The sequence below is a fragment of the Mus pahari genome, chromosome 10 (genome assembly GCF_900095145.1).
Source record: "Mus pahari chromosome 10, PAHARI_EIJ_v1.1, whole genome shotgun sequence".
NCBI classification, from domain to species: Eukaryota; Metazoa; Chordata; class Mammalia; order Rodentia; family Muridae; genus Mus; species Mus pahari.
This window is the reverse complement of record NC_034599.1, coordinates 3,494,185-3,512,307: the sequence shown is the minus strand read 5'-3', so window position 1 is coordinate 3,512,307 and position 18,123 is coordinate 3,494,185. Positions and strand designations below refer to the sequence as shown.

At 37.6% G+C, this 18,123-nt stretch overlaps 1 protein-coding gene across 3 annotated transcripts in view; it reads right to left on the bottom strand.

Moving 5' to 3' along the window:
- Dcun1d5 (defective in cullin neddylation 1 domain containing 5) overlaps nt 1-14,539 on the bottom strand; it is a 20,319-nt gene extending 5,780 nt beyond the window's left edge. For 2 of the 3 annotated variants that reach the window (XM_021206258.2, XM_021206259.2), the window contains exons 1-4: nt 14,163-14,539; nt 12,441-12,532; nt 10,287-10,357; nt 9,850-9,941 (exon numbers count right to left, since the gene is read on the bottom strand). In XM_021206258.2, the coding sequence (XP_021061917.1) occupies nt 9,850-9,941; nt 10,287-10,357; nt 12,441-12,532; nt 14,163-14,248 (341 nt within the window). In that variant the 5' untranslated portion in view covers nt 14,249-14,539. The remainder of the gene's footprint in view (nt 1-9,849; nt 9,942-10,286; nt 10,358-12,440; nt 12,533-14,162) is intronic. The other variant, XM_029543410.1, reaches the window with a different exon arrangement.
- Between the last annotated feature and the right edge of the window lie 3,584 nt (nt 14,540-18,123).

Sequence of the window (18,123 nt, the reverse complement as noted above, 5' to 3'; positions counted from 1 at the left end):
GGGAGGGATAGGGAACTTTCGGGATAGCATTTGAAATGTAAATAAAGAAAATAATAATAATAAAAAAATGGAAAACAAAACAAAAAAAAGTTAGCAATGTGAGGGTCTATGTGTTATGGGTCATACAAAAGGATTTTGGTACATCACTATTGTTAATTTAATATTTAGTACCCATAAAAGCCCAGTTGAATCTTCTTACATGTTTGATACATTGATAATAAGACACTTGAAAAATACCCCTTACTAGCTTTGATAGCACACTTATAGACAAAATAAAAAAATAAAGTGAGGATTACTTAAAACATTTTGGGAAACTTATTAAATGCTGCAATTAATATTTATCTAAACGAGATAAAAGAGACACTTGTAACTACTTCATTAACATTCAATTTTTGACCAGTTAAATTTTCTATTTCTTTGTAACCTATTTTTACTATTTATATTTTTCTAATTATTACTTAACATAAAATCTGATTTAAGAGGGTTTTCTACATTAAATCTACATTGTACGGGTGGAGGGTGAGAGTATAACTATGCATTATATACATGTCTGGCACTGCCAAAGAACAAAATTAAATAATAAAAGTTGTTGTACTTTTAACCTATACTAGTATTATTTATTTTTTCTTTTTGCTATTTTCTCACCCAATATTTCTAGAATTTAAGTCATTTAATACAGCATTTGAGATTGTAAATTTTCTTTTTTGGTATAATTTCCTTCTTTGTGATCACAAATTTTGTAAAGAAGTTACTGCTTCGATTACTTAATTCTAAGTGATAGCTTTTGCAAAATGTGTTTCAGAGTGGTAGAGATCAAATGTCTTAAAACAGTTTTAAGAGAGAATGAGAAAACCAATAGAGAATCTTGCAATGGATTTGAGCCTAAATGATGACAGGAGGGGCAGTGACCCAAACAAGATGAGAGAACAGAGAGGATCCTGAAACTTTCTTACACAAAATGAATTACCAATTTTGGCTAAATTGAGAAGTGTATTTCTCTTTTCTGTTATGTATAACTAATGCAGATGGATTTTATAAAGCATAAGAAAATTGTGAATGAAGGCAGGTGTGGTGACACATACATATATATAATCCCAACATTGAAAAGTTGAAACAGGAATTCTAAGTCAAGGGCAGTCTAGGCTCATTGTAGCAAGCTCTTAAATTCTGAAATGGAAAGACTTAAATTTGACATACAGTGGTAAGCCCACTCAGTTTCTTTGTCCCTCAGATAGCCTTAAAGCTGCAAGTCGAGTGTGGTAGCAAATGCCTATTAATCCCAGTTCTGGGAAGGCAGAGGCAAAAACAGAACCATTGGGGCTAGGGAGGTGGTTTAGTGAATACTGTGCTTGTCACATAAGCTTGAGGACCAAAGTGTTGAGGTCTGCTTTCAACTGAAAGACCATGCCTGTAGAGTAGAAAATAAACTGAAGATGACACTTAAGCCCCCCTACCCCCACACACGTATGTGCAGTTGCAAATGTGTCCATGCACAAATACATACCACACACATGCACATGGGATGAGGAGGAGAAAAGGAGAAAACCAAACACTATTCATCTAACTAAAAAGTAACAACAAAATAACTCCTTATGCTATTCTGCTATACTCACAGAATAGTGCCTATTTCAACCATCATCAGAGAGGCTTCCTCCTGTAGAAGACGGGCCTATAGCCAGATATCATATGCTAAGAGGGGGAGGGGGGACCTTGCAATACTCAGCTCTAAATACTCTGTCTCCATCAGATCCCTCCCCTCAGGGAACCCCTGGAAGAGGAGGAAGGAGGAATAGAGGAAACGAGATGGAGGACACCAGGAGAACAAGGTGCTCTAAAACAACTGACCAAAGCTTGTATGAACTCAGGGAGACTGAATCAGAAAGAACAGGGCCTACATGGGTTTGCACCATGTCCTCTGCAGACAGAGTCTGACATCAAACAGTGCAAAGTTACTAAGTGAAACAGTAAGCTCTAGGAAAAGCTGACAATGCAGACAACCTCTAACCATTAGACCATGTAAAAGAAACATGTCTCTCCTCACATGTTACTATAATGATCTCAGAAACTTGGGGGCCTTTAAGTTTGCCACACTTACCATCTGAAAGTATTTACTAGGTACTCCATATTCAGTTACATTTATTCCCTTTTCTCTCATGACTTAAGTCAGGGTCTTATCCTTTATGCTTATAACTGTGAAATACTTCCATATTTTTAATAGTATGACCTATATTCTCACCAAAAATACAGAATCTTAAATAAGACTTGCTGTGCAAGAAGGCAAACATGAAAATGAAACAAGACTTCTAATATCCAAAGTTACTCATTTTCCTAACAAAGTTTGTCAATTAATTTAAAAGTACAACACAGGGCCTATGATAGACTAGTAGTCCTACTTTCCTGGACAGTATCACAGGGGACCCCAAAAATATGCTAAATAAAGCATGACCACTAAATATAAACCATAAGATAGACTGCCATATTTAATAGACTTAAATATATTTAAGTATGAGATAGTTATAGTTTCTGTCTGGAAGGATTTTAGTGCAAAAGAATGTATCAAACACAAATACATAGTACACAATGACTGAATAGTCACTAGGGAGGCAAGAATCCACAGGAACACAACCAGCATTACCTACCTTAAAACATGGGTTACAGCCCCATAAGGGACAATCATATAATGAAATGCATTTATGGGGGAGTCACAAAAATCTGGCAACAGTCAAAAGTTCCTAAGTAAACAATCATCAAAAATTAAAAACGTAAATGAATCTGAGGTGTTTCTAGTTGTGTTTGCCCATATCAAATCCCATGACTTTAGTGCATGCAGCCTTAGTTCTAAATGTACAACCCACAGAATTTGCACTGTTAGTTAGCAACACAAGTGCTAGTAAATGCTGCCTCAAATACTGTGATGGTTTGTATATGATTGGCTCAGGGAGTGGCATTATTAGAAGGTGTGGCCCTGTTGGATTAGGTGTGTCGCTGTGGGTGTGGCTTTAAGACCCTCATCCTAGCTGCCTGGAAAGCAGTATTCTGCTAGCAACCTTCAGATGAAGATGTAGAACGCTCAGCTCTTCCTGCACCATGCCTGCCTGGATGCTGCCACATTCCTGCCTTGATGATAATGGACTGAACTTCTGAACCTGTAAGCCAGCCCCAATTATATATCCTTCATAAGACTTGCCTTGGTCATGGTGTCTGTTCACAGCAGTAAAACCCTAACTAAGATAATACCTTGACTTAGGCTCCAGAATATGTTACAAATGACCATTTCTTCGTTGTGCATACAATGTTTTCTTCTCTTCTAAAAACTTGATGACTTAATTACAGAGAACTAACTTAATATTTTCCTATCATTACTTTTCATCATGTTCAAAATTTGGGTATCTTTATATTCTATTGTGTTACATAATGTTTGGCTTAAAAACTGATGTTTAAGTTACTGACTTACATTTCATCCTGAGATTAGGAAATATCCTGAATTATCCCTAAATATACTTATCATTTTTGTACCAAATTATGTTTTCTATTCTCAGCACTGACGATTGTAAATAGAACTCAATTCTAATTCTGAAAAGCAGCGATGGTCTACAACTGTTTTGAAGCATTAAATATTTTAGATGATTTAAGATTTATGTGTTTGGCTATTTTGTCTACATGTCTGTCTATTCACCACATGCATGTAGTGCTTGCAGAGGCCAGACAAGGGCATTAGATCCTCTGGAACTGGAGTTACAGAAGGCTGTTAGCCACCATAGGGCGTTGGGGTGGAGTTGGGGAAGGTGATGGAAACTGAATCTCGGCATGTTTTGATTTGTATGCCTATTTTATTTACCTGTTAAACTAGCATACAATGTCTTGGAGTGACTACCCCTCTAGCTTCCACAGCTACTTGTACTTATGTACACATACCCCATACAGATACAATACAAATAAATAATTAAAAAATAAAATCTTCTAAAACATAGGAATAATTATTTCACAAAACAGCAACAAGATAAATTAAACCTTTCAACTTGGTTTCCTTCTTTGTTCTGCATGTGTAGGTGGTATATTTGTAAAGCATATGTAGGTGCAGGTTATGTGCATGTCCAAGACAATATCCTATGTCTTCCCTGACGACTCTCCACATAACTGAGGCAGGGTCTCCAACTAAACCCAGAGCTCACAGATTTGGCTAGACTAGTATCAACTCACCTCCAGGGATGCCCTGTCTCTGCCACCCCACCTCTGTGCGATACATTATGGTGCCCATCCAGACTTCTTGCATGGATACTAAAACACAAGCTCCAGCCCCCATGCTTGTGTTCCAAGTGCTTTATCCATTCAACCATCTCCCTAGTCTATTTCTTTACATTTACACAACAACGTCAGAGAATAATATACCCTAAGAGAATACGGAGGTGAAGTTGCTCCTTTGAAGCATACAAAGGTCAATTCATTCGCCTCACCTACACTACTACACACTTATGTTCAAATATGTCCTAGCATTTGTAATGGTCTCATGTTGATCTTGAGCAGATACAGAAGTTAAAACCATCACTGGGTTAACACGTTAAGCATGTCAGCATATTTAAGACACTTAACATATTTAAGTGTATGACTCTTTTGTGCCCCTGTATGCCTGTGCATGTGTGTGCCAGGCGTCTGCAGTGGCCGGAATTAAAGACTATTGTGAGCCACCATGTGGATGCTAAGAATTGAATCCAGGTCCTCTGCAAGTACAGCCAGGGCTCTTAGACTTTTTTTTTTTTTTTTTTTTAAGATTTATTTATTTATTATATGTAAGTACACTGTAGCTATCTTCAGACACTCCAGAAGAGGGAGTCAGATCTTGTTACGGATGGTTATGAGCCACCATGTGGTTGCTGGGATTTGAACTCCAGACCTTTGGAAGAGCAGTCGGGTGCTCTTACCCACTGAGCCATCTCACCAGCCCTATTTATTTTTATTAATGTAAGGATGGAGCAGAAAGCTCCATATTTATTACAGATATTTTAAGCATGTGGTGAACAGAACTATAAAACCAGTATTCATATCCAGGCAATTATCAAAACCACACAATTTCCAAATATCAGTAGTTCTGATTATCAGTAATCTCAGAACTTAGAAGTTTAGAAAAACCATTCCTGTACATACTTAAATAGTTCATCATGAATAGTAAGAGCTTATGTTTTTAAATAACATTCAAATAAAACCAAAGAGATTTTGGGTTCTGGCACAATGTAAGATTCTCGAAGAACATGGTGGTTTGAATGGGTACAGAATGGACTTCAATTTCAATATGAGGATTTGGATGAAAATACTTCAAGAAAGATAAGAGAAATTCATTTATGAGATTTAAGTGAGGCTCTATTCCTAATGAGTGAATCCCAGTAAGTACAGTGTGGCACATAGACATGTTACAGAACTCTATCATGTTTTAGATTAAGGTACTAGAATGTAGAGGAGGGCATTTTGAAATTGTCAGACTGACTCTGAGAGGAGAAATGGCAATGGCAATTTGTAGTTAATGATACCAACTCCAAACAGATAGGAGTCACACCCCATACCTACCATACCATGCATCAACACCACTCTCCTGCCTTAAAAAACTAAACAAACAAAAAACAAGTTATTTTTCCTTATTCTTCCCTTTCTTAAGATTTTAACTCAAGCCAACCCTTTCCCTTTAATCTTCAAAGTCCAGGTATCAAGACGGAAGCCCAGAAAATGCACAATGCTGCCCCTTCTGGGCAGAAATTTACTATTTATTACTACAACTGTTATGGTTATGATTTACTACCACTGCTTTTCACTATTATGATCACGTACAGTCCCTTCAAAGATTGTGATTACTGTTGTTTCCATTAGTATAGTATTTAACTCTTATGACAATACCAAACTTCTAGCTAGTAGATATGGGAGAAGTTCTCTACTTAGTGTAACATGCTAGAAGAAAAACTTCCAAGTATCTTTAGAACTATCTTCTTTAGATAAAGAAAATAAAAGTCTACAGCCTCCCAAAGACATGGAAATAGTGTGCCTAAAGTATAGGACAAGGTTCAGTTTCCATAAAATTCTCAAGTCCCTAAAACATTAAGAACACTCACTTAAATACTACTGCAAAACTCTTGTGTGATTCCTGAGCCCAAAAATCTAATTGTTTCCCAATATCTCTTAACATATGTTTTAAATTCCCTCCACATGTTAGATAAAGTACCAAACAGCAATATAACAGTAATCCATATAGCTTGAATTTTAAACTCACCCTGGCAAGTTTTTTTACCTTGTTATTCTAACAACCAGTTTACTTCTTTCGAACTCCATGAAACATAAAATAGTCAATCTAAGTTCAATTGTTTGTAAGACTGTGTTGCCCTATGTACCCCAAGATTTGTTATTTAGTGAAAAAAAAATAGCTTGTAGATGTGGTACAGCTCAGCCCTTAGCACACACTTTTAATATCTGTTACTGGAATACAGACAAGCCCTTAGTACAAACCTTTATTTAGACCCAAACAATGAAGGTAAAGTTAGTTTGTAGAAGGAAGAGCCCATGTTTGATAGTGATGTTTAATTGGAAGGCAGACAAAGTGATGAATCAGAGAAAAATCTGATAGACTAGGATATGCCCAACTCTCATAAGAGAGAGGAAAGAGAAGCTATAAGAGGGAGAAGTGAAGAGAGAAAAGCAAAAGGTAGTTTTACTGGGGCAGTTAAAGAAAGGTAGGTTGTAGAGAGAATGAGCTAGACACAGGTGAAGACAGTACAGATCAGGGAATTAGAATGAGCCAGAATATTAGAATAGACTGTCAAAGTTAGTATGAGGCCAAGTTCAGTAACACGCTGAGAGGAGCTAGATTCAAACATCAGCTTGGAGAGGAGTTTGAGCCAGAAAAGCTGAGTTGACCAACTAATGGAGTTCAGAAAGAACTAGAAAGGGAGAGTTCAGCAGTGAGTGTCAGAGGCTGAAAACATTCTATACCCAGATTAGATTGTATGGAGGCTAGAAGCTTCCAGGACTAGGCTTAGGTTAGTAGATTGAGGCAGTAAACCTTGGAGACAACAATTACTTGAGAATAAAAGTTACTTTTATATCTCTGTGCTTGACAAATTATTCCCTACAAAATGGAAAAGTCATTTATAGAATATCTGTAAGAACAGCGTCAAGACAAGTGTTTTTTAGGAGAAGTATTCCAAACATTGCGAAGCATTACACAATACTGATAATTGTGATTATTTTAGTTCAACATTCCTGAACTGCATGTACATTGTAATTACCAATTTATTTAGTGGCATTCTACTCAAGATTTTTATGAATTAAAAATTAAGTTTAAACAATTCAATAGACAATTTTGAAGACCATAAGATTCCTAGGTTAAATTCTACAACAACATGTGACAGATGATAGACTACAGTTTTATATTTTATTATGTTAAATCAAATATATTAACACTTATTCTTTTTATCCTAAGGTTCATTAATTAGCATCTCGTCTATCTGCTCACTATCAAGTTCATCACAAGATTAAAGTGATAAACTTGCGCAACTGGAGACGGCATCATGTACTCTGTCTGTATGGTAGTCTAGATCACAGGGAAGGGAAACTACCTTTCTCTAGGCAAATATTAAAACCACAGTCTTACTGATTCAGAATCATGGGGATAATACCTGAGTATCATGACACACTTCTAGGAGTGTTTTGCACAGTCTATGAGCTTTCTGTAGGAGAATGACAACAGAAATCATTCTCACAGGCTAACCAAATCCTATGCTAGTACTCAAGACCATATACTAATTATTCAGGAAAAACATACAAGACATATTTTGTAGTGAAATATTTTGAAATACAGATCTCTGTATTATATGAACTATGCCAAAAAATCCAATAAGGATTTCTTAGGTCGCAAATACAAAATCATTTATTAGCTGCAACTCTCCAAAAAGCAACCTATAAAAACCAGTAATACAAAAAGTACTATACTATCAAAGTATTTTCACCACTAATAAGCCATATCAGAGTTTATGTTCTTTGTACAACTCATTGCATTCCTACACAATCATTTTATTAAAAGCTAACTATATGATGAGAAATCATCTAAAAAAAAAATCCTTAGAAAGATAGAATTCATTCTTCTCTGAAAAAATACTATAAAACTAAATGGCTTCTATTTTATTAAAAAAAAAAAAATCCACACATGAAAGAAAAAAAAAAAACAAGAAGTTCTATATCCAGCCAGGTGTGGTGGCGCACGCCTTTAATCCCAGCACTCAGGAGGCAGAGTCAGGCGGATTTCTGAGTTCGAGGCCAGCCTGGTCTACAAAGTGAGTTCCAGGACAGCCAGAGCTAGACAGAAAAACCCTGTCTCGAAAAACCAAAAAAAAAAAAAAAAAAAAAAAAAAGTTCTATATCCTAACTCTGACATAAGAAACCATGGAACTTTACCAAGTATTTTATTAATTGTTTTGTATCTCACACTCATTATTTATAAATTAAATGGAAAAACTGGTCTTAAATTTTATTCTAGCAATTATCATTTGGTTCATCTGAGAAAAGAACTTTATCCAAGGAATGAATGTGTCTCATTTTCCACCAACCTGACTTTTCAAGAAATCTCTTTATCACTGTTAAACAATGATACAATAACACATATGACTGTGTACATGTGTGTATGCACCCACCCACCCTCCCACCCACACCCACTCTAATGTTGGTTTAGTAAGAGAAAAAGCAACAACAGACACTGAAAATTCAAATACATAATCTCACTGCCATGTAAACAAATAGAGATCCTTTCTTAAGAACTGAGGGACAGGTAAACAAGAATTAAAAATCATTTGCTCGTGCTAATAAGACCATAATCAATTACAAAGCTAATAGTGCTCTGTGTTTGCCTTAAAACTTTTAACTGAAGGCCTGGAGAGAAGCGCAGCAGTTAAGAGGACTGCTGCTTTCTCAGAGGACCTGGGTTCAATTCTTAGCACCCATATAACAGCTCTCAACTATCTGTAGCTCCAGTTTCAGGGAATCTGACATAACTCAGACAAACAGGAAGGCAAAACACCAATGTACATTTAAGAAAAAAAAAAAAGGTTTTGTCTAAAAAAAAAAGAGCAACTGAGGTTAGGGTAGAGCACTGTGTTAGCCTGTGTAAAGGTCTGGTTTGATCCCAAGCAATGGGAGAAAAAAATGAACTTTAAAATATGAAAATATTTGAGAATGTTGAATAACATTCTGATTGAACATTATGAACATGACATACTATAAAATTAGCATACATTAGTATATAAAAGCAAAGTGAATTATCTGTAAAATAAAGTAATTCTGAAATGTATGAAGGATTCCAGCATATTTTAATCTGAACATTCACAACTATAACTTGGCTGAAGACTACATAGGAGCCTTTGTGAAGACTACATTGGTTCTTTGTGAGTTATTAGGAGGAGATGGTTAATTGAAGCACCATTTAACTCTATCTTTACATTTATTACAAAGCAGAGTGAGGAGGTCCTAAGATTTAGGACCGTCCAATGATGAAATTCTTCATATAGTGGAATTCTGCATTGAGTGGGGGAAAAACTCATGAACAAATAATGCTTTGATCATTTCTTATTCACCCATAAAATGAACCAACACATTTCAGTCTGCTTGAATTTTTTTCTTAAAGAATAGGAAAAAGGCAATTAATTATTCAATTGTCAAAATTAAAATATAATTTTTCAAGTCTCCAAACTGATTTTTACAAATCCAACCACTTTGATTATTTTTAAGGTAAAATATTACTCCTGAAAATGATGAAGCATAAAATATCAACAAGATCTTTATAAAAGCCACCAAATTTGTTTTTTAAGAAAATGTTCTTACTGTAATGAGGTCATTCCCTTTAACCATTCTTCCTTGGTAAAAAATCCCATGCTTTCAGCCTCCAATTTCCACGCTAAAACTAACATAATAATCTGGAAAGAACAGAACATAAAGGACAGGGAAAAGTCATCAGAGATAATCATGGCTACATTCATTATGGAGAACAATTTCAAACAACGATTTCCAGCTGTCCACTAAACTCTAGAGCTTCTGTACTGTTAACTACAAAGCAGCAACTGTCTTAAGACAGTGTTAGTGAAGGTAGACCATCACTCCATTACAAACTGTGTTTGTGTCAAGAAACGCCTCGATCTACTTAGGCTGGTTTAAAAACTTAGATGTGAAGAAAAAACTTCATATAGTAAAGCCTTAATTTTTAAAATTAATGAAATGTTATAATCCACTTATAGTTCATTTTACTTAGAAATAAAACATACATTTTCAGGTTCAACACCAATGTCTTCACAAAATTTTTCCATTCCTTCTGGCCCTACAACTTCATCAGGACCTTCAAAGACAAAAAATAATTTATATATTTTATTACAATTGATTATGAACATGAAACAAACTATTACACTAAAAGCATCCATGAAAATATAATATTTTTACAAGTAAGTGAATTTGAATTTTTTTTTTCTTTTTCTTTTTCCTTTTTTTTTTTTTGGTTTTTCAAGATCCTGGTTTTTCTGTGTAACCCTGGCTGTCTTGGAACTCACTCTGTAGATCAGGATGGCCTTGAACTTAGAAATCTGCCTGCCTCTTCCTCCCAAGTGCTGGGATCAAAGGCGTGTGCCACCACTGCCCGGTGAATTTGAATTTAAGGGAAGCTTTGAAAAGTATAAATATGTGCCAAAATCTTAAAAATCTTTACGTAAATGCTATAATACAATATTAATTAATGATTTCCTTTTTTTTTGGGGGGGGGGGTAAAGCCTTCTTATTATGTAGCCTTTGCCAGCCTGAAATTTAGAGAAATTCATCTGCTTCAGCTTTTGAGTGCTGGGATTAAAAGTGTGAGCTACCACAGCCATTGTATTAAGGAAATATTTTTAAAAGGATTACAAAAAAACTATCCCACTGGTATAATTCAGTAGTTTGCAAAAAGAACAAAAGCGAACCAACATGAACTTACTCATTAACAAAACTTAACAAAACCAAAAAACCTACTGAATAAAGTTTCTGACAGTTAATGCTATAAGCACATGAAGGTTGAAGTATTGTTTTTCTTTAAACCAGATCACTAAACGTCAGTGCAATTCCTAAACATTTGCTATCAGATTCCACAAATAGAGTCATTGCACTGCTTCTAAATCACCTAAAACAAAAGTCACGATTTGAAATATGACATAAATTTATCACTACAAAAATGTCTTGAAACAATGTTCCAATTCCAACATTGTCCAAAAGACACTTCCTGTGTCTAAATTTCTAGTACTTCCACATATTACCCATATGAGCCTTCATAAGCTATAATTTCCTTGCCTATACACATGCTGTTTACAATGGTCTCCTTCACAGGAACCACATTTGAAGGCAGGGATCACGTTCTGATTTTTGTTATTATTATATCCCAAGCATTAGCACAGTGTTGGACTCACAGAGAAGTGTTCCATAAATATTCATCAAATGACTCACTAAATGACAGAAGATAACCTCAAGTGTACTTTACTAGCGTTTTTTCAGTAGAAGTGACAATCAGTTAACATTTGCATAGTCAACTGCATCATTTCCAGCATGTTAATTTAAGTTTCAGTTTTCACTCATGAGGATAACATCTCTTGACAGATGGTTACAAGAAAAATGATATACTTATCATAACCCATGGAACAGTGATAGCAATTATTATGTTGACTGTTAAAAATGTTAAGAGTAGAAAATAAATATTTAACTCAATCTTAAAATACCCAGAGAAGTTCTAATAAGAGCTAATAGAATCAAGCATTCAAGGGGATATATATATACACACACACAGAGAGACATATACACACATACATAATGACTATCTTTATGGTATCTAGTAACATTTGTAAAGTGAAATAAGATGAAAACCTCTTGATTCTATATAATGTATACGTAAAACTGGCATTTTTAATAATGGGTCAACATTTTAAATAGAGGTCAGAAAAAAAAAAGAATTCTCTACATTTAATTTTTAATTTGGGTTAGTGGTTGTCTTGGGATACCAGCAATAGCATTTATTTCCCCTGATCTAGAAAGATCACTCTGCTGATCTCAATAGCAAAGTTGTTGTGCCCTTTGCATCCTAGTCTAGCCTTCAATACAGTTAGCTGAAACTTGACAAGATGCCACCACTTAAAACCATAACATGGCTAGTACAAATATAAGGCGATTACTACTACGTGTTTTAGCTTTAAGCAAATACTTTTGAGAATAATGATGATAAAAGAAGAAAAAAATAAAAGTAGGAAAGCAGGTAAGAGAGAAAAAAGAAAAATTGTCAGACATGTTCATGGCACTAAATTCTAAGCCAATCCCTTTAGCCTTGACACTAATCCCAGTACACCTAACAGGTCAGCAATAATAGCTTTTAAATGGGCATGACTGGTATCTTGCTCCATGAATTTCATTACCTGCATACTCATAAAACCAAGCCAGGCACTTCTTTCTTGAAAAATCTTCCTCTCCACTGATGAGTCTAGCAGGAGGCTGGGATCTGCAATAGCTTAGAAAACACACAATGTCTAAGACTCACTAAGACCCAACTCCTAGTGAAAAAGTAGCCTCAACAAGAATTGCTTCCATGGAAATGAGACAAAATGGTTTTTAAGTTAGCATTATGAGGAAAGGAATTATGTATTAGCATCAAGGACCTGTACTCTATGTGTAAGAATTTCTAACCAATGCAATCCAAATGCTACTTTGCTTGCTACAGGATTCCAAAAATAGTAACTAAAATTATTTCCCTAGATTTCAAGATAATAAAGAAGTGCATTGTAAGTCTCAACCTAAGACTAGGCAAGAAAGTATAAATCCCTTTCCCTAACCTGCTTGTGATGGGCCTGCTCTCTACCACTGAGTTACATACCTTATGAGATGCCCGAAGCCTTACTTACATTCTGCTACTGATTTGGATTAAAATCCCTGTTATAATTTAAGCTGAATCACCTGAAGTCTAATGACACTGCTCAGTCAGCCATTTTAACTGACTTAATTTAAATATCTTAGATATGATTCTCCCAAGAGCTAAGAAAAGTCAAGGAAAATGTTAACCACCAAAGGGCATAATGAAAACTCTATTTTATACATCACCCAAGAAATATTACCTAGACTCTTTTGCTAAAACACACCAAGGGGGGAAAAACGAAGCAATCAATTACAAAAAAATTAGGATGAAACAAACAAGTCACCTTCATATTTTAAGCAGTGCATTTCTCACTGCATCTCTCCTTAAAGGGAACTCTCCTTTGTGTAGTGCAGGCTGACTTGTTTTAATGGTAGTATTTTAATTTGTCACTTTAAGTGTCGACCATAAAAACAAAAACAACCCAAAGTGTATGGGAGGAAGCCCACTTTAGTCAAAGCTAAATTGCAATGACTTTCGGAGCAATAATGATTCTGTGATGATTGAATGTATGCCACAAAGGGAGTCAAGGGCTCTAACTTACAGTTCTGCTTTGTTTTCTTTTCCCCTAAGAGAACACAGAGCACAATAGCTTGCTAACGCCTAAAAGTGGGTGGAGAGCTACCAGCGACTTAAAGCTAGAAAACAAAACCCACAAGGGCCTCTTCCAATTCAGAGTAGGGAACTGGGACAGGTGAGGTGGAGGCGCGGTGCCTCCAGAAGCCAAGGCTCCAGCGATTTAAAAGGCCTCCTGCTGGGATCGTCCAGGGGAGGCCACTTCAAATGCTAACTCCGGAGACCAATTAGAGCAAAGGCTTCCTTTCCACCATTCCCAAGGCAGCTGTCAAAACTCTTCAAGCTCTGCTCCTTTCTTTACACTCTGACATTTAACAATGTGGGGGCCAAGCCAATTCTGCTCGATTTAGTGAGGCACAAGGACGCCGTGAATCTTGGCAGATCCGCGCTCACTTCTCGGTTGGGAAATCTGATGAAGAAGGCATACATACGTACGGTCGTCTGTTTCCTACCCTCTGGGCACGCAGACAACAAAGTGGGACGGATCTCAGAGCTTGGCCAAGTACGCCAGAGCGCACGGACAGGCGAACACGCGGTTCGGTCCCGCGCGGAGCCTCCGGGCGCCTCACCGACCGCCTCGCCCCTCTCGTCCAGGCTAGCGGCCCGTCCGGCCCCGGGGGAAGGAGACAGCCAGCGGGGTGGGGACAGGCGGTACCTGGGGATTTTACACTTTTTGAGGCCCGCGTCTTCCGCGACCGCCGCTGCCACTCCGGGAGCTTTTCTCTTCTTCTTCACTGGCATCTTCCGCCTTCCCCGGCAAGGTAGACAGGGCGGCCGGGGAGGGGTGTCGCGCTCCGCCGCAGGCCCCGCAGCGCCGGCTCCCGCCTGCCAGGGACCGCAGCGGAGGCCCGAGGCGCGACCCCGCCCCGGGTCTCCTCTGAGAGGCGGTTCCGGGCAGCGCAGCGCTCAGGCCGGCGGGGTCGCGGCTCGGGCTTTTCCAGGAGCCGCGAACGCCGACAGCGCGGCACCTACAGTAGAAGCGGAGAGCAGGCGCCGCAGCCTGACCCGGAAGCGGATGGCGCTGGACCGGAAGTGACGCAAAGAGGACGCTGGCAGGGGCTGGAGCGGTCTCTGCAGGTGGAGCTTGAGTCTCCGGAGTTTTTCGGGCGGGTTTCCAGCGGGAAGTCCTTTGTAGAAATCAGGAACGCGCCAGAGCTGGCGAGCGAAGTAATCTGGTGAGGAGCCACGCGTGAGTGTGCCCACTCCTGCCGTGCAGCGTCTCCAGTCCTTCGGGTGTTGTTGGTGGGCCTGAGAGGAGCGGCTCGCCCTCCTCGTCCTTTTCTCCCTCAGGCTCGGGTCAGCTTGTGGCTTCCTCCTGTGCTGAGGCAACGCCTCCAGGTTTTACTTCTGAGGAACTCTCCTCTTGGATAAGAGACTGGGAAACGGACTGACTTTACAGAGGATTTGGGGAACTGTTCTAATGGGCTGCTCTCAAGAAACAGTCATCGGGTCACTTCTAATGGAAATATTGTTTATAAGAAGGGTTTGCTAGGTATAGTTATAGAAGATTCTCAGTGAATGAAGTCCATGTTTGTAACCCAACTGTGACAGAAGACTAAGTTTCTCTAAATTTTATCCCTGTGGTTCTGTGACAGCATCGTGGGACCCTAATTTAGTCAAGGAGAAAAACAGAAAAAACGGTTTTTGTAATGAGTCCTGGATACATAATATGCCCTGGAATTCACAAGTTTCCTGAGAGAGGACATTTCAATGTTTGGTGCATATAGTTATTTTTTTTTAACAGTGAACATAATGTTCAAACCTATAACCCATTCAACTCTGTTATAAACAATGCACGAAGCATTGGTTGTGAGACTTGGGAAGGGACATTATGTCTGTGTACAGAAGCACCTAGTTATGTGATTTAATTTTTTCTGCTGCTCGTGATAGTTCTTGGTTTTCTATATAATCAATAATGAGAAGCTATGAGGGTGCTGAGTTCTTTGTTATGTGGTCTAATTTTCTTTTACTAAGTCACAAGAAGGAAAGGAAAGGAAGTAGTATTAAAAACAGAAGGGTATTCTGGTTTAGATCCTAAGACACTCATCAACTTTATGAAGAAAAAAAATCTCAAAAATGCATTTTAGCCATCTGTTAGTAGAGTGGCATAACATATATACAGATTATGCACACAGGCTGAAACAGGTCTGCTATTCATTTGACATTTTGATGATTTGCATATTTCTTAGGTTTAGGGATTGTAGAATGAAGAAATGGAAAAAAGAACTTTTAAAATAGTTATATCTGAATTAATGTAGCCAAAAGTAGACTCAGAGATGTGCTAATTATATATATATATATATATATATATATATACATACATATACACACACACACATATAATGTATATGTTTCTCACAAAAGGATTTATGGGTTGCCCATGTGATTGTTGTACTGAATCCATACCTTTGTTTTCCTTTCCAAAAGTTACTGTTGTTTTTTCAAACACTGTAAGTCAAAATTTTGAGATATTTCTATAACCATAAACCCAGAGAATAAGATGTCAAATCAGGACTTTGTTTTTGACATTTCAAGAAAGCACTCAGGAACTAATGTTGAAGAGTAATGCAGAGATACACACTAGGTAACACATGCTCCTTGCTCTACTCATCCTATAGCAGAGTACTGGATCACATCCATTGTAATGGCCTTGTGACTGGATTTTTGTGGGGCCAGACTGGCATTGAGTATCATCATCATAGTGATATCTATGAAAGGATAACAGTGAATCCTGTGCTAGTGGTTAAAGGTTCTTTCCTGAATTGATAATATCATTCCTGTTCAAGTCCTAAGACTACCGGAAGTCCCTAATAAGAAGTGTATTATATAGAACCAGGCAGAGAAGGGCACTGCTGCAATATGGTATTTAACTGAATTTTCCTCAAGGTGTTGAGAAAAATGTGTTTATAGAACAGATTTAAAGGGCCAATAAGGAAAAAACTCAGGAGTGGTGGTGTATGACTTCCTTCACCCCAGGTTGGACACCAGTGACAGATCAAAGACACAATTCCACCCAAGTCTAGCTTAATGAACCAAAGGGTTTATTGAAGTCACTTATAGAACATAGGTGACCAAAAGGACTGTTCCACAGCTGCTTTCCTTGTAGGCAGCTCAGCAAGAGCCACCTCACCCCAGCAGCTGTGGATTCCCCATGTAGCCTGGGAGAGGCTTGTGAGTCTGGTAAATTTCCTGGGCTTCCTGGGGCTTGTAAGTCTCACTCTTCCTCAGAGGAGGAACTGTTTCAATTCAGAGGAAATAACTACATAGAAACTGGTTGCTTCTTAAACAGCCTCTGTGCAAGATGGAAATTTCCAAGTTCAGTTGTTTCTCACAGGTCTACAATTTCTCACCCTTTCCTCTCAGTGGTTTCTAAAACAGCTGTGGTGTTTGTCATCCCAGTTCTTGGGAAGTGAAGAAGGGAGACTGAAGCTTAAAGCCAGCCAATGATACTTTGTGAGACCATGTTTTGTAGCTGTGTTTTTTTTTTTGTTGTTGTTGTTTTGATTTTTGTTTTGTTTTGTTTCTTTTCAAGTAGAGAGGAGGAAAGCTAACAAGCCAGGTAATCAGAAGACTTCCAGGGGCTGTGTGCAAGTTGTTCAGGAGCTCCAGGGATATAGCTTATGGAAGCCATCAACAATGCCATTAAATCACCTTTGTTCCTGAGAGTAACCCGTCATCCATTATTGGTTCACCAAGATGGATTTGGTTGTTCAGTCTGTTAATCAGTGCTTTATTTGGGTTTATGGATTTTTGTTCACATCTCCTCCAGAAAAGTTACCCATTAGACTGTCTCAAAAATCAAAACAAAACAGGAGACTATTTACTACTACCACTACCACTATTACGACCAAACCCATATTGGCTCACAAATTCCATGAGTGAACTATACAATATAATGCAGTAATAATCAGAGAAATGGTTTGGGAATGACAATTTTAATCATTGTAGTTTTCCTAAAAACATAAATTTTATTTCATTTAAAAACGTATACATTACTTATTTGTCTACCATGGCATATATGTGGAGAGAAGGTAGTGTGGGGGAGTTGGTTCTTTCTAACTTTCCTACTATGTGTGTTCTAGGAATTGAACTCAGCTTGGCAGTCTTGGTGGCACCTTTATCTGCTGAGCTATCTCAATGACCAATAAAAAAATCTAATGTTATTTTTAAAGTTCCTGTGAACATTAGAAAAAATGAAATTTATAAATCAGTGAAGTACAAGAAGAAAGAGTGGTAAGAATTATATCTTTTTGGAAAGATTATAGCTCCTAAAATTCTGGATTTGAGACTTTGGTTAGAAAGTTAGGGCGTGCACATCAGTTAACCATTGACTCAGAGCATTCAGCATGACACCAAGAGGAGCAGAGCCAGATTGCTTACAGGAACGCTAACTGCAATGCAGTGGGTTCAGTGAACGTATTTCCTAATGTTATAAAATCTCAAATTTCTGACTAGATTAAGCATTTCAGTAATGAAAGATGCCAAGCTGATGGCTGAGAAGTGAGCATTGAAACATAGCCTCTTTTCCTTTAAATTTATTCTTAGCTGCTTGAATGAGTAAGTTGATAGGGAAAATATTTTGATGTTCAGTTTTCATAGCAATAGGGTGTGATGTC